The 15,051-nt window shown below is 36.4% G+C and overlaps 1 protein-coding gene across 1 annotated transcript; it reads left to right on the plus strand.

Moving 5' to 3' along the window:
• The first annotated feature begins 9,929 nt into the window (after positions 1 to 9,929).
• Positions 9,930 to 13,508, plus strand: LOC143610714 (protein NRT1/ PTR FAMILY 5.5-like). Its single transcript, XM_077085112.1, has 4 exons — positions 9,930 to 10,024; positions 10,816 to 11,030; positions 11,826 to 12,400; positions 12,650 to 13,508. Exons 1-4 carry the CDS (start codon positions 10,000 to 10,002, stop codon positions 13,506 to 13,508), a joined length of 1,674 nt encoding a protein of 557 aa, XP_076941227.1. The 5' UTR covers positions 9,930 to 9,999.
• The last annotated feature ends 1,543 nt before the right edge of the window (positions 13,509 to 15,051 follow it).

Here is a 15,051-nt window from a genome sequence, read left to right on the forward strand (position 1 = left end):
AATGATTGGGGCACTCCACAACCTTAAAGAAACCATTGATATAGAAGATGATAGTGAAGGAGAAATGAAAGGTGTTGAAAAAGAGAATGAAGACAGAGATTAATTGATCAGCCTGGACTATGACTTAAAGTACCTTCAATGACTATCCAAAGAAGACTTAGCCAAAGAAGCTAAATGGTGGAGAATGAGGAAGTCGAAAAGAGAATCTTTGATTAAAGCTGGTCACAAGCCTGCATTCCTAAATGTGCAATCCTTTGACAAAATAGACAGACTTTACAAGAATGCTCTTGTGGATGATATCTCAGACTATGTGAAAAAGGCAACGAAGAAGAAGGAAGAGGGAGAAAAAGTGTTGAAAGAATCTGATAGCAGTAGAAGAAGAACTGAAAAAGAAAGCCAGTTATGAAAAGAAATATGAAGCATTAAAGGCAAAACATAATGGCATAAAGTTTCTTCAACTATATGGCTACAGCTATGAGTCCTTGGTAAATCTTTCTCCTAAAGAACTGAAAAGAAAAATTCAACTTGCAAAAGACTCTCACAAAGATCAGAAAAGTCAAGAAGAATATGTGAGAGAACAGGAGTTAAGGATGAGATTGCAGAATGAGAGAGATGAGGCTAAGATGAAAGAAGAGGATGTAAAAAAATGGTTTGAAGACCCTCAACTAGTACAAACATTGAAGAAGATTGTTATGGAGAAAGGAATGACAGAAGAGCAGTTTCAAAACATGTCTCATGAACACTTGATAGACATATATAATAGAGAGCAGAAACTGTATCTAGAAACCCAAATAAGACTGCAAGAGGCCAAGCAGAAAGCAGAGGAAGAAGTCAGAGCTGAAATGATGAGTGCCTTGCATAAAAAGGGAGCCAAAATGTCAAGATTAATAGTACAAACTGATGATACAATCAGACAATGGTATAAAGAGGCTGGGCTGCATCAGACAAAGACAAAAACTCAAGGAAGCTCAATCCGAGATTATGAGGCCAGAACCAACACAAAATCTTAATCTGCCTACACATCTCTACTATGATAAAAGATCAAAGACCTTGAGGGTTGTCACTGAAGACAAAGAAGAAACTCTTATCATCTTTAGAGATGATCTGAGAAAATTTTCAAATGAACAATTGAAGAAGATGACTACACTGGATCTTCATGACAATCAAAACAGAAGTCAGACGGCAGGGCAACAAAGAAACGATCTCTCCAAGTTCATTAAAAAACAAGCAGAACGGAGATTCCCATTTCTGAATCAAAGGAGGAGAGAGATACACAGCCAAGCTGAGAAGGAGAGAAGGAGAAAAAGAATTAATGAAGTTCACACTCTTGAACTCTCTCTATTTGATGCTGATAGAAGGAAATCCTAAGTAAGCAGATCACACAGCAAAAGGAAGACCTTGAAAGAGTGCTTAGCTATGAGGGAAGAGATGAGAGAACCAAATTCAATTGTGCAAATTAATGGATGAATTACCTTCATCTCGTACAACCAGCATAACGACTCAATTTATTTGAGGAATGCGTCAGGAATACCTATTGCTGTAATCAGGCATGATGGAGATCTTCAATTTATGCATCCTCAAGATCTCCAAGACCTGATTGATGCAGAATTCCCAATTGACTCCTCTGATGCTGTGGAACTTGATATGATCAAACAAAAGGCATCCCTTGTCAAGCAAATGAAAGAAAAATCTGACACAAGGAGCAGGAGGAGAAGATAGCAGAATGGAGCTCAATGATGATTAATTTTATTTCTGTTTATCTTTGTAATTGTGTTTTGTATTTGATGTAAAAACTTTAATGTGTAATGCCCAAGAGGCAGAATTCCTATTTATGTAATGAAATGACATGTTCTTAAATGATATATCTTTGATGTATGATACATGTGTAACTCTATGCAGGTATATTTTGGTGCATCTAAGCTTGTTCCAATCTAGGGGGGATAGTTGGGTCGGATTTTTGATAAAGAAGATTGGAATCTTCTCAACCTCCTCGGAAAACGGCTAAGTATGGACTTCGAGCAAGCCTAGACGATCGAGCATGGTTTTACTACTTCGAGCAAGGTCTTCAGAACCTTAAATGGTTGATTCTTCTAAATGTTAAGGGTTCGAGCAAGCTACACTTCAACGAGCAAGAGTATTCTTCTATCAAGGATTGCCAATCGAGCAAACAGCTTGATCATACATGTTTTAACCAAGTGTTACGAGCACAGGATGATCGAGAACATGGGGACAAGCATGGATGCAATAAGAAGATGTCAAGTGATCAAAGCAAGGACTTCGAGCATAGTTCAGTTCCCCGAGTAAGATTTACATCCAAGCATGCTAAAGATTGTTGAATAAGTCTAAGGACAAGACTGAAGACATCAAGAAGAATAAGCTTGCTCGATGGACTAGTTCAAGCAAAGCATGGATTAGTCAAGAGAAATGAAGCTTGCTGGAGGAGAATATCTTCACTGGAGATATTCTAAATAAAGTATGCTCGAGGACATTCATCGTGCATACCTAGCATAGTGAGTCTGCTCGAGCAAGATTGTTACCTTGCTTGAGGACTCAACACTTGTATTATTTTGTATTTCATTATGTAATGATTAGGAACTTCTAGAAGGAATTTCAGGGTCTATAAATAGGGTCCTAGGTTTCCATTTAGGGCACGGATAACGACGCACACAATACGAGAAACATTCTAAAAGAATATTCTATTTGTTTCCTCGTATTGTCACCCGCCGCCGTCACGCACGAAACCCTAGACATTCCTTTCACTGTTACATTAATGACTCATTTAATATAGTGAATCTTGTCTTTGAATGTGCTCTTATTGATTACTTATTATCATTTCATGTTTGTTATTTTCACCCCTTCGTTCCCACTTGTTGGATATCCTAATTCCGCCAGGATATTCAATAGGCCTTTGGGTTACAGAGTTGGTGTGTTCTTGTCAACCTTTTCTAAGGTTTCATCCGACTCACAGTCCTGACAGTTTGCACATACAACATTACATGTATGTCCAGATATAAAGCCGAGTGCTTGTGAACATTGCGAGCATGTGACGCTTTACATAAAAGAAGCTCATAAAAGCAAACCATAGTTTTAAATACCACTACATATATTAACATGTTTTTCTCTTATGAATTACCTGGACTTTCTAAAATTTCTTAAGATGTTTAACTTCGGTTCAACTTGTTGTTTGAAGAATTTGTTCCGAGCATGCTTGAGGACAAGCAATGTTCAAGTGTGGGGAGTTTTGATGTATATAAATTTATACATCTTTTTAGCATTAAAATATATCCAAATAGGCATAATATCCGTAATAATATTAGAATAAATAACCACTAATATTTATAATTTTTGTTTCTAGTTAATTATAGCTTTAAGATAAAACGAGCTGATATACCAACAAAAACGGAGAAAACTGTGAAAATCGACTCAACACACCCCATGTTGGAGCAAGGCATGACCCTGTTGCAAGCATACGAGGAAAAGACAAAATTAATAAGTCCCAACATTGCCCATGTTGACACCAACACACCTTAGGGTGGAAGTACAAGAGGAAAAGACAAAATGGAAGCTTCTAAAGCTCACCACGCGCCCATGTTGGCACAAACATGGCCCATGGTGATAGTACAAGAGAAAGGACAAAAATGGAAGCTTCCGGAGCTCAACACGGGTCGTGCCCAAGCTCACCACAGATCATGTTCTCTCTCCTTATGTACTTTCTGACAACAGACAATTAACACTACAAATACTCAACACGACCATGTTCACATCAACATAGGTCGTGTTGAGACCCCAGACCAGCCTATAAAAACCTTGCCATTCTTCAATGATGCACGCACAATTAATACACAAAACCTCCATTTAATTCTCTTCACCCACCTCCTTTCACTACCATTAATAAGGGAATTATCCCATCCAACCATCTTTTGTAGATCAATGAGATTAAGCTCTTGAAAGAAGTCATTAGCATAAAATATTAGTCATCCAAATTGGTTAAATTGCTTCAATTTGATCATGCTTGCATCTGTTACTTTGATGAATAACATTATGCATATTATTGGCTAAACTTTCATGGTGTTATCTTGGCTTATAATGAGTCTTAACTAAAGTCTAATAATATTGGTTAAACATGTGATTGTTTATAAAAGGTAAAGGTTATGTTGTAAAAATTATCACTGAAACCTCAAAAGTGTGAACTTGAAGATAAGTCGGGGAACTGCCATTCTTGTGAGGCCTTGGTTAATAAAGCATAAATCTTCAAAGAGACACCAAGTGCCGAGCTTGATGATAAGCTAGGGAACTGTCATTCTTGTGAGGCCTTAGTTGATAAAACATAAATCCTATTATAAACGTTGACCAAAAGGAGTATTCATAGTAGTTAATCATCTTTAAAATGGGAACATTGACAATGATGTGTAAACGGATTGTTGATGTTAATTCACTAAAGATGGTTGGTTATTTGTTAAATGAGTGTGCAACTTAAACAACTATTGGGTGGTTATTTCAAAGTTCTGAAATTATCCAAGAGTTGTGTGGGTTAATACTTGGTCATTCAAGGTTAATCCTTTACAACTTAACTAATCGTAACTGGTTTTTTAAGTAGATTACAAAGGTTATTTTTACTAAAATATCAAGGACAATTCACTTAGTAATTTAAAAGACTGTCTGATATTTAAAGTAAGTTACCTTATGAATACTTAATATAAACCAACTTGCTTACATAAAATGATGTTTTTATGGAGATCATGAAGTTATACATATATTTTTCTTTACTGTCATGGAATAAATGACTTAGGAATAAAATGTTATTCCCAATTTAATTACCAACACAAGTTTACATCACATGTTTATCAACTAATTGTTAAACCAAGGTATGAGGAGTTTTAACCAAGATGGTACATATTTATTCTTGATCATCTCTATAAATACAAAAATCTAAACATACTGTCTTTAAGTTATGCTTTTAAATTCCTTTGAAATTACTTGTTAAACCAAAACTACTGTGATTTTCACTTCCCGTTAAATAAATACAACGACTTAGTAGTAAAAATCAAACAAGTGTGTCCGTGAATCGATGCTTGGTTCTTACCCATACTATACTACATATATGATAGGTATACTTTCCTATTTGTGTGCGGTCTAGCTATGATACAAATCATTTTATAAATTTAAAACTTGACTTTCTGTGAAGCAAAACTGTCACACCCCGTTAACCGATTTGCGGAAGCGTAAAACGGAAATGCAACAGATACAACTGGTATCAAATACATTGTTCATAAAGTAACATTATTAACTAATTTACAATATATTACATCGTTCTAATCTCTTTTACAAAATAGGTGATACAATCAAACCGGTTCTTCAATTACTTTACTTCTAACTCAAATGCCCACGATATCAATCATCAGTCAGACACGTAACGCACAGGAAATTACTTCTCATATCTGATTACCTGAAAAGCATGTTAAAATAGGTCAACTACGAATAGTTTGTGAGTTTCATAAGTTTAACGAAATCAGTTCTGCGTACCACACAGTCATAGTTTGTATGTACGCGCGTATGTAAAAATATGTATTTACGTTTGTATAAATATGTACAGCCATATCCTTGTGTGTGCATATGCACACATGTAAGTTTATAATATAAATTCGAAATTTCGTAAAATCGTGATTGTTTGTTCGTACTACCTGTTTCCAATTTCCGTGTTTAACCAACCACTGTGGACCCCCTTCCTCCCACAACGGTTCCACATAAACTCAACCACTGTGGCCCCCCTTCCGCCCACAACGGTTCCGCGTTAACATCAACCACTGTGGTCCCCCTTCCACCCACAATGATTCCACGTAAACTCAAACATTATATAGTGTACACGCAAATAATTAGTATATTCTACACATAGTATTTCATACGGCTAATCACATAGCATGTATATAGACACATATACACATATAGTATTTATCACGTATCACCAAATACTGTGGCTCCCCATCCGCCCACAATACGCATAATCACATTATTTTCTTAACATTCATGTCATAATCAAGTTAGTTCGTTTAATAAGTTGCAGCAGAACTTGGCTCATAGGCCATACTCAACTTTAGTTTAGTAAGTTGCAGCAGAACTTGGCTCATAGGCCATACTCAACTTTAGTTTATAAGTTGCAGCAGAACTTGGCTCATAGGCCATACTCAACTTTAGTTTAGTAAGTTGCAACAGAACTTGGCTCATAGGCCATACTCAACTTTAGTTTATAAGTTGCAGCAGAACTTGGCTCATAGGCCATACTCAACTTTAGTTTATTACTATTGTGGCCCCCCTTCCGCCCACAATAGCCCCATAATCATCACAGACCACGTTATCCCCATGGCCATTACAGACCACGTTGTTTCCCAAATTGGTTATGTTTAACATTACATAATGTGTTTGTATAAACATGCTGTCACGTGTAATTTCATTATGTTTTGCAATTCGTATTAACTCCACTCAATATATTAATCAACGATAATAATCATCTTTCATCAGCACGTAGTCAATCATTATGTTTGTAGGGACTTTTCATATATAAATGTTCATATATTTTATATCCTGAACCGTTTTCAGATAGATAACGTGTATAAACATGCTTTCCACCCCAAAAGTTCATAAAATAGTTTAAAGAGTGGGGTCATGAAACTCACAGTTTTGTAGGCACTCAGTGCGAGGTCAGCTCGGGGTTCGTTTTCCTTGCTATCACTTAGTCCCTATAGTCCATATTATAATAATATTAATATTTTAATATTATTATAATCTCAGTACTAAACTGGGCTGTATAACTAATCTGGGTATAGCTGGAACGCCTAGAAAGTGGTAATAGGCTTAGGTTGTGATGTTGTTCAATGTCTAATACTTAAAACCGAACTTGGCTCGGATTCCCGTTTTCCCAGCTGGGCCAAGTTGTTCGTTTACGCGTTCAGAAAATAGTTATGGGAAAATAAACTTGGGTAAATGTATTGGTTAATAAAATGATTAAGTTATAAAGAAGGATCACATACTGGGGTCCCGGATTAGCCACGGGGCCCGTTTCCGTTTATTCAATTTGATTTAAGAAGAAACGCGCACAATCTATCCGGATTGTCCAGGTTTCTCATAGAAAAGTTCGTTTTCACTTAATTAGTCCAAACATATGATTTTTGATCACTCTTGGTGTTTTGATTTTCCCGCAGGTTCACTGGCCGCGAACTTGCCGGTTGTTATAAAAACTGAATTTGTTTAATATTCATATTAGCATAATTAATTAACCGTTAATCATTAAATTATGAAAATTTAACCACTTATCAATTAAAATATGTATATTTTTATAAAAATATTTCTGGAATTTATTTACTGATTTATTAATTTATAAAAATTCGTTTTATCAGCTATATTTCGCCTGAAAATCGTCCGTTTACCCCAAATAATTTCCAAAAATTCCACAAAAAATCCTGAATACTCAAATCATGTCCCAAAACAATCTATATCAATTCCAGAATGTAAAAAGCTTGTTCAATATTCTTTTCGACCCAAATTCGGCTATAAAAATTCACACGAACGCATATACACAAAACACCTTTAGACTTCTCCAAATGATCCCAAAATTCATATGTGATCAAAATACATCAAATCTGAGTTCCCAGAAAATTTTCACAATATTTGAAGTATATTATCTATTTTTCCCAAATAATTGTCCCAATTCGGTAATAAATTCGCCAAATATTCTCAGATGGTCGAAAAATTACCAAATTTAAACAGGGACTTATTGACATGGTCCCTGATGTTCTTGAAAAATTTCAAGGCCTAACAATATGCACATCACAACCTTAACCTAAACAGCCCGTAATCGAGTAAATCGGCATTACCTTTGCGGTTTTGGTTCGTTTTCGCTCTCTTAATCCAACTTTCGGGTTCTTGTGCTTCTATATAAGCTAGGTACAGGTTCTATATCACAAACCAAGAAATTTTTCATCAACATAACAGCCCTTAACTTAGGGTTTCGGCTAGTGCACAAAAAAGAACTTTTGAACCGTAAAAACGCCGTTTTTTCATCCGTGTTTATGGCCAAAAAAACTATCAAAACAGGTTCCTTACCGTGTTTATGATCAAAACATGTTTATGAACCATTTTTAGGATTTTTACACGGTTAGGAATGATTTTTAGTAACCAAGACATGTTTTTATAGTATTAAACGACTTTAAACAAGTACAAAAGCTACTTATTTAAGCTCCTTACCTTAGGGTTTGAAGGTTTGTGGCTGGAGCAGAACTTGTGTCCAGAATTCTCATGAAAAATATATCACAAAATATCTTAGAACTTGTTTAAATATGAAAAGGGTTTAAGGGGGGAAAAGTCTTCTTTGGCGGGCTGGGCTCGTTGGGTCCCCTTTTGGGCCCATTTGGGCCACTTTTCTCGATTTACGTGCCCGAACGTGAAATGCCGAGTCCAAATTTATTTCGGGTTCGGTTTCTGGCAATAAAAATATATCGGGTGCGACAAATGGAGCGAAAACGAGTGTTTTTCGGCTAGTTTTGTGTAAAATTATAAAAACATACTATACGTTTGTAAAAATCGAAAATATTTTCACGGATCACTTAAAACATTTCAAATAAGTGTTTGGTAAGTCTTTTTCGGCTTAACAGATGATACAATGCTTGGTTTGTAACTATCTTTCGCATTTAAGTCTATAGCGGGTAGTTAAACGAGCATGTTTTCGTTTAACTTGTTTGCTATCGAACTAAGGCCATATTACTAATATTTTAGCTTGCATAGATCGTATATCACTTATAGATGGCACCCTGGGATATCCGGACCATAACCAGACCCGTTTGGTTATTCGTTTGTTCGTTACGCAATAAGCGGTTAAACGCTTATTCGAGTTTGTAAGTACTAAGGTGTACTCGGTTTTGCCACGGATGTCACAAAAACTCTTCTGAAAAACTAACAAATTTTCATACCACTCTACGCACGCATCAACAATCATCATCGATCCACAAAATCATCAATCCATGGATTGCACAAACTAGAATCTAAAAAATGGAAGAAACACACGATGGGATGGGAAATGAGTGGCTGGATGGAGGTGCCGATAGTAATTATGTTACTAAAAAAAATTTAGAAAGAAGCAAGACAAGAGTAATAGTAGGGTTACGGACAAGGCTTATAATTATTATTATTATTTTTGTGTTTTATAAATGGTATTTCGATTATTTCACACTCCATTAACAGGAAAAGTTAACATTTACTGAAGATGATTGTTTTATAATGCCCCTTTCAAATAACTATTTTTCTTTGTAATTAGCTAGTCTAAAAGACACAACCTCCTATTTAGAGATTTAAAGTAAACCTAAAGGATGAAATTTGTAATTTACTCAAGAACGAAAAAATGAAATAATGGTTTTAAAAGAGAAAAGTAAAGTTATATATGACAGAACAAGTTAGAGTATTCTCATCCAACCCCTTATATTATGTGAGGGGTGTTTTTATAATTTAGAGAGTGATTCAGGATGTTGTGAGTGAAGAGTTTTTATATTTTAGAAAAAGTGGTGATTTTTCTGTATATTTGAAAAGTTACTGTTCATCTCTTATAATTTTTTAATATATTTTGAAAGTGGTTGTGAGTGAAGTAAAGAGAAAAGGTAATAATAAAAAGTATAAAAATATTATTTAATTAAATTAGAGAAAGAAAACAAAATGAGTTTTAATGTAATTTTTTATTTACGAATGAGGGTGGGATGAGAATGCTGTTAGGCCCAAGTCAATGAGTGGTCTTTCTTTATGCATTTATTTCGCTGTACTACTTTCATAATATATTTTGCCAACAAATATGGGAAGAACTTAAATCTATTCCCCAATCCAGGTTCCTCTCTCTCCACTTTCCATCTTTGGATCTGAATTTGCAGGTTTCTTCATGATTGGTTGTATAATTTACTGAGAGATTTTGATTTGAACATTTGTGTGCAGGGGAAACTGTGACGCTTCCAAGTCAACGCAGCAATGGCAACCTTTGTTAGGATTTCAGGTAACTCATTCTAGACTATGTTTACTTTATGTTGAATTCACATATTTTGGTTTTGTTTGTTCTTTTGCTCTGTTCTTGCTTTGGCATCTCATGCTTGCTTAAAGTTGAAGTTGAGGCTCTTTTTTTTTTTTTTTTTTTTTTTTTGGTTTTAAGATTTACGTAATGGATTTACAGTAGTTTTTTTGAAATATTTTAATGTAAAACGTTTTATAATTATTAGAGAATTATCTTTTAAGAAAAAAAAATCGATTAAACGGCCATGTTGGTGTCAACATATTAATATGTGTGTTGTTTTTGGGTTCATGGGCTTGGCACGGTTTAGGGTTCATGTCGTGTTCGGATGACTCAACTGAACAGGCTAAAATGCCCAACCAAACCGATTTGGTCTATCCACCTGACCCAGCTAGGGGCCTTTGGCAAAAAAATCCAAAGCAAATGGGAACACTTGAAACCTAAAACTTTGGGTTTGGTATGGGATTAAGAAAAAAAATTTGCGGGTAAGTATTAGGTGATATCCGGCTGACCAGCTGAAATACTCAAAACATTATTTTTTAAAGTGAAAGCAGTGTGTAAAAATCTTGATTCTTCATGCTAAAAGTCACCATGCTTCAAGGACTCTGAATAAATTTAAGGTTTTGACCCTTAATACAGCAAAACTTTGGAATTAGTCTTACAAATAATATGTAAATTAAAATTAGCATAAACGTTGTTAGTGTGTGATTTTAGGATTATTTAGAACAAAACATTTAATTAGTATGGAAGTAAATTAATATCAACTGTTCATTTTACAGCTCTGATATGGGCGGATTTGTTGGCTGCATTTGCAATGTACATTATGATGACTTACTTAACAAATGTTTGGAGTCTAAGCACAACACATGCTGCTGGAATCATAAACATTTGGAATGGAATCACACCCATTTTGGCCATCGGGTTAGCATTCCTCGTCGATGCCTTCATGGGTGACTTTTATATGCTTGTAGTCTCGAGCATCTCGTACAGTGTTGTAAGTGTTTCAATCCCACCGCAGTTCCTGTCTATGAAAATTATACATAAAAAAAACCAATTACACGGTTGGTCCATATGATATACCTATATTACGAATTTGATAGATTTCTTTTTCTTTATTATTTTTTTTTTATTGTTGTTTCTGATAGTTGCTTACATGTTTAGTCAAGTGGTTTTAAAGCGGAAAACTTGGCTGGTGTCTTTCCTTGGATTGGGTTATCTTATTATGTTAAATGGGTATGAAATAACTAAAATACATTTTAAAAAAAAAATAAAAAATCAAAGGTATTTTGGTCATTTCGTACCCATTTAACAAAAATAAAAGGATATTTAGGCTTTCAAGTCAGGGGCACATTCTGATTGGTTGTCCAGAGGCACATTCAAATCACCCTAAGACTCTGAAATCTAATTTTTTTAAATGGCTAAAATACCGATAATGATAAGAAAAGAACTTAAGGGTATTTTAGTCATTTCATACCCATTTATTTAAAAATGATGATCAATACACGGCAAGGGGCAACCATGTTACTTGCTCAAAACCACTAGACTAAACATGTAATTTCATAAAATCCGTAATATGGGTAATTTACATCAAATTCAAAATGACTAAAATACCCTTTACAAAAGGAAATAGCAGACACACATTACCCATCCAAGGCAATGGGCCAATCGTATTACCCACTACAAAACCATTGGGCTTACAAAAAGTGAATCAATTCGGGTATATCACATGAACCAACCATGCCATGTAGTTAGTTTAATACAAAGTATATCTAAAAGCTATTGCTTGCAGGGGTTAGGATTACTAACAATGTCAACACCAGCAGTTTTCGGTCCATGTAAAGATGACAAGAAGGAATGCATTGGGCACACACAAAAAGTCTTGTTCTATACCGCCTTACCACTGATCGCGGTGGGGATGGCCGGTCATATGGTCTCATTAGCGCCCTTTTTAGATCTACAAACAAAAAACAAAATGGAAATCCAAAGCAAAAAGGAAAACGAAAATGACAATGATAATAACGGAAAGGGAACTAAACCGGGCTCAGAAAGTGAAGAGAGTAACAAAATATTTTTGCAAATCCCGGGTTTGATTATGGTGATGGTTGTAATAATGGCAGGAGGTATCGGGCTTCCATATGTCAACCCGTGGGAACTTCGGTTTGGGATTCCTGCTATATGTTCAGTGGTGGCAACGATTGCATTCTTTACAGGATGGGGAAGTTATGAACATACTAAGCCAGAGGGGAGCCCGTTAACAACCACGGTTCGAGTTTTCATGGCAACGGCTCGTAACTTTTCGAAACCAACGCCAAGTCCTAATGAGCTTTGCAATGAAGATGATACTGTTTCCACCAGAGGCCTCAGGTATCTAACTAACTATTATTCAAAAGTGGATATTGAAATTAATATGGGTTTCAGCCTATTGGGTTTGGTCTAAACAGTTTGGGTCAATTCCGGGTAGAACCTGCAAACAAGTTTAGCTAAACAGGTTGAGTTCGGGTTGACTTGTTTGACCGGTCCATTTTTTATAAATATGGCACGTAATAATCAATCGAACCACTTCAAACATGACTAAATCATTTGACCCGTTTAACGCAAATCAAACCCATACAGGTGCCTCGACAAGGCCGCAATTAAACCACCAGACGGGCGACAACCAAACAAATGGAAAGTTTGCAGCGTGCGGGAAGTAGAAGACACCAAGATCGGCATTCGTATCCTCCCAATGTGGCTAACCTTCATTGTACTCGGAATCGTTCTTTCCATCGGAAACACTTACTATTTAGAACAGGCCAATCACATGGACCGGAAACTCGGAAAAATAAAAGTCACCATCCCAATCTTCCTCCTGTTCTACACCACCACAAGCTCCATATTCGCGCAATTCTATTCCCTCTTAACAACGAGCACAAAAAAATACGCCCCACCAATAGGTATTGCCACCGGCATGATCCTCTCAGTACTATGTTGCATTACCGCTGCAAAAGTGGAAACCCGGAGACTACATCGGATTAGGGACCATGGTTTGTTAGACAGATCGGACGAGAAGATTCCAATGAGTATATTTGCACTGCTTCCACAGTTTATGCTATTAGCAGCCGTTGATGGGATTGCTAATAATAGTATCATGGGGTTTTTTAGGCACCAAACGCCTGAGTCTTTGCATAGGTATTTGACTTACTTCACAAAGGGTGTGCTCGGGTTAGGAAGTATGGCTAGTGTGTTGTCGGTTTATGTCGTGGGGAAGGTGAGTGAGAAGAATGGGAAACCGAATTGGTTTCAGTATACGTTAAATAGGAGCCGTTTGGATCGGTATTATTGGGTGCTGGCTGCGTTAAGTGCAGTTAATCTTGTTGTGTATGTTGTTGTCGCGTGTTTTTATAAATATAAGGAGCCGTCGGATGGTGACGATGAGGATGGAGAAGGTGGTGAAATGAGAGAAGATTTTCAGGAGAAGACATGCTGTTGTTGAGGTTATTTATTTGTATACTTGATTTCTATTTCTAGTGTCAACGGGCTTTTATTTTTTAAGATCGCATATTATTTCCTCTTAAAACATTAAACCAGAAACTCACATAGTGGAACATGATTGGATGAAATGCAAAACAGCAACAAACAAGCAAATTCTTGGAAGATAGGAGGATTTTTCAATTGCAGTAACAGAACATAAAGAAACAATGCATCAAAATTGAAGTGGACAAAAAAGTGATTGAAACTTATGAAAATTGGTTATCAAATGATTAAGTAATTTCTTGGTTTAGCTAACTAATTGCTTAGGCTGAGGGGTGTGGAGCGTGAGAAAGGGCGCAAGAGGACAGCCGCTCGCGCCCCGGGGCGCGAGCACCACACCACCGAGGCGCGAGAGGGGCGCGAGCGCGGAAAAAGAGGCAGGCGCCAGGGGTGTAGCGCTCGTGAACGGCATGGGAATGCGTAAATAGAGCCGTTGGGCTCTTTGTTTATTAAAAAAAAAAAATTCCGGCAGCCTGTAAAAAATTCCGGCAGCCTGAAAAAAATTCCGGCAGCCTGTAAAAAATTCCGGCAGCCGAATTTTTTTGTTTATTAAAAAAAAAAAAGAAATTGGATTCATTGGGTAATGGGTTTTGACCGGATTCGTTTTTGAAGACCCAGTTGTCGCGTTGGTAGCGTTCGATTGAGTGTTTCTCGGTGAAGGGAGAGTGTGAAGATGATGTGAAATTGATGGAATTTGGGGTTTTTGAAATGGGTAACTGGATATGGAGATGGGTGGAGTTTAGATGTGAGAGCCATTGGGTTGAATTGATTTGAGAAGAAAGAAGACACATTGATGATTTACGAGTTTTTATAATAATTCGTTTTTTTAATACATTTATAAAAAAATAAAAATAAAAACCGCTCGCGCCCCCTCTCGCGCCCCTCCACACCATGTCCCGGGGCGCGAGCACCACTACCAACACCCATCTTATCAAGTTTCTCTCTCTGCCACACGTCACAATATTATTGGCTGGCGCCCCCACTCGCGCCCCCTCTCGCGCCCCCCACACCCCTCAGCCTTAGTAAAGTTAACAATCATGGAAATGCATTAGTTTATGATTAATGAACACACACATGTAAATCCTAGTCGTAGATGGGGTCGGAATTATGACAAACTTTCCCTTTATCTTATTGGTACTAGGAGGGGCATATACAACCAAATGCCAGCAACCAATGAGTGACAACCACCTCATTTTAAACCAAATACATGAAAAAATGGAATTATCCAAACTGGTAGGGGCATTCGTACATACCCAGTTTTTCTTTCCATTCTTAAATTAAAACTAAATTATGTATTTATAAGAAAAAAAAAAAAAACCTAACAATTTCACTGATTCAAACAATAAAAAAAATAATAACAAACAAACAAAAGTTCAAATAATCTAAAATCTAGAATTCACAAGGTCATCTCGCCGCTTTGTTGTTTCCATTTTTGCTGAAAATTTACTTCCAACATTGGTTTGATCACATTGTCGTGTAGTTCCATAAATGTCCTCATATCCCGG

The sequence above is a fragment of the Bidens hawaiensis genome, unplaced genomic scaffold, assembly GCF_021521415.1.
Source record: "Bidens hawaiensis isolate Kalapana, Puna unplaced genomic scaffold, B.hawaiensis_p1.1 tig00027563_1, whole genome shotgun sequence".
NCBI lineage: Eukaryota > Viridiplantae > Streptophyta > Magnoliopsida > Asterales > Asteraceae > Bidens > Bidens hawaiensis.